This window comes from Egretta garzetta, unplaced genomic scaffold, assembly GCF_000687185.1.
Source record: "Egretta garzetta isolate BGI_Z169 unplaced genomic scaffold, ASM68718v1 scaffold4, whole genome shotgun sequence".
NCBI lineage: Eukaryota > Metazoa > Chordata > Aves > Pelecaniformes > Ardeidae > Egretta > Egretta garzetta.
Genome location: NW_009259329.1, coordinates 789886 through 792075, shown reverse-complemented (window position 1 = coordinate 792075; position 2190 = coordinate 789886). Strand labels below are relative to the sequence as shown.

Here is a 2190-nt window from a genome sequence, read left to right as displayed (position 1 = left end):
TGAGCGCCAGGGTTGGGGGGTGCGATGGCAGGGGTAGGGGAGCGGTTGGGCTGGGGGAGCTTAAAGGGCTTTTCCAACCCCAACAATTCTGTGATTCTATGACTGCAAGAGAGCTTCTTTAAAACAGTGACTTGGCAAAGTTGTCCTGCAGCTTTAGGTTTCCAGGTAACGGTGGCTTCTAAAGGCATGCTTCCTGTGGCTTAAGGGAGAGAACTGTCATGTGATAGAGTTACGTGGTACCTGCTAGGTTAAACAAGACCCTTTCTTTTCTTTCCAAGGTCACGTGCTGTACGCTGATATCAAGATGGAGAATGGGAAGTCTAAAGGATGTGGTGTGGTTAGATTTGAGTCCCCAGAGGTAGCTGAGCGAGCCTGCCGTATGATGAACGGGATACAGCTTCGTGGGAGGGAGATTGATGTGCGAATTGATAGAAATGCTTAAGTAGTTGCCTTTTTAACACTGATACCAGATTTTTGAATTTGTATTTTTTCTTGTTAACCATTTTAATTTGACTGGATGTAAAGGTGTTAAAAACAATTCAGTTGCTTTCTGGAGTAATTTTAATTACTTTTTTAACAAATGGATTTCCATTTTACTGTTTTTTGCATTGAAACTGCAATGTGCACAATCTTTTTTTGTAGTTGTGGCATCTTGTTGACATTACAGATGTAAACAGTATGACTTTGATAATAAATGCAAGTTAAAGATTTCAGTCACAGCATCCGTTACTGGCAGCACATCCTATGCTTGCAAAAAATATCTGTAAACTGAGCTTGGTAACCTCGAATTTGTATTCTCTTGTGAAGTGTCGAGAAAGAATGTTCCTCTTGGTTGTCAGTTTATGACAGTATGAATCGGTCTTTAAAATGATGCATTTGTGCATTCGCATGAGCGTTTGAATGTCTTTGGGGGTACGGGGGGACTTCCCGTTCCTGTATTCAGACCTAATCGATGATCACCCTTAGCAAAAGGCTGGTAGCTTCATTTTCCTCCAGTGGCAATGCTGATTTAAAAGGAAAAAAAAAAAATAAAATAAAATATCCTGTACCTTCAGTTGTGTCAGTGCCATTCTGAAGGCCTGAACTGAAAATGGATTTAAAAACCTCAGTGGTTTTTTTTTTTGTTTTTTTTTTTTTTCTAAACTAATATGGAGCGGGGGCCATGCACACGGGTGTATTGGTCCCAGTACAGGCGAAAGGTGGGATATTTCACCTTCCCCTGCAAGAAATAGAGTTTTAATAACCCAAATTGAAAGCCATTCTTTTTGAGTGGGAATTTTTGTGGCAGGAGAGCTGAAGCTTTATGCCAAAGCCAGGGTTTCTTGCCCTTACCTCAGTTTGAGCTGCGTGGCCTCCACAATGAAAATCTTTTTGGAGTGATGGGAAATGAAGAGGTGTTCTCATGGTGGGCTTGGTTCTGTCCACAGGCCTTTGCAGCTCCAAGGCAGCCCGATCGACTGCTGCTCGATGATCTCACTGAGATCCCATCAGAAAGCCGTTGGGAAGTGTAATCAACTGTAATTATTAAGCTAAAGCTTATCCCACTTGTCTTCTGGTGAAAGATGGCCTTTGCACCCCACTTTGTGACACTGCTGAGTTGTCCCGCAGGAGTCAGAGGGCTGTCACAAATCCTCAGTGTGGAAAAATAGCTTGAATGAGGTGTTCTAACAACTTTTAAAGCTGCTCTATGGGGGGGTGGGGAAGCCACAGCTTGATCTTTCTCCCTTCAACCCTCTTCCACCATAACGTGCTCTCAAGAGAGCTATGGATTTGATGGGTGGACTGTTTGGTGGATAAGGAACTGGCTGGATGGTTGCATCCAGAGGGTAGTGGTCAATGGCTCGATGTCCGGATGGAGGCTGGTGACGAGTGGTGTCCCTCAAGGGTCTGTACTGGGACCGGTGCTGTTTAATGTTTTCATCAATGACTTAGTGAGATCAAGTGCACCCTTGGCAAGTTTGCGGATGACACCAAGATGAGTGGTGCAGTTGACACACCAGAAAGACGGGATGGCAGCCAGAGAGACCTGGAGAGGTGGGCCTATGTGAACCTCATGAGGTTCAACAAGGCCAAGTGCAAGGTCGTGCACCTGGGTCGGGGTAACCCCCAGTATCCATACAGGCTGGGGGAAGAAAGGATCGAGAGCAGCCCTGCCGAGAGGGGCTTGGGGGTGCTGGTGGATGAAAAGGT

At 45.2% G+C, this 2190-nt stretch overlaps 1 protein-coding gene across 7 annotated transcripts in view; it reads left to right on the top strand.

Moving 5' to 3' along the window:
* HNRNPM (heterogeneous nuclear ribonucleoprotein M) overlaps positions 1-1006 on the top strand; it is a 22565-nt gene extending 21559 nt beyond the window's left edge. For 3 of the 7 annotated variants that reach the window (XM_035892241.1, XM_035892237.1, XM_035892240.1), the window contains one exon: positions 279-1003. In XM_035892241.1, the coding sequence (XP_035748134.1) occupies positions 279-442 (164 nt within the window). In that variant the 3' untranslated portion in view covers positions 443-1003. Of the gene's footprint in view, positions 1-278 lie in introns of all 7 variants that reach the window. The other 4 variants (XM_009636687.2, XM_035892242.1, XM_035892243.1 and 1 more) reach the window with 3 other exon arrangements.
* Positions 1007-2190: the final 1184 nt, after the last annotated feature.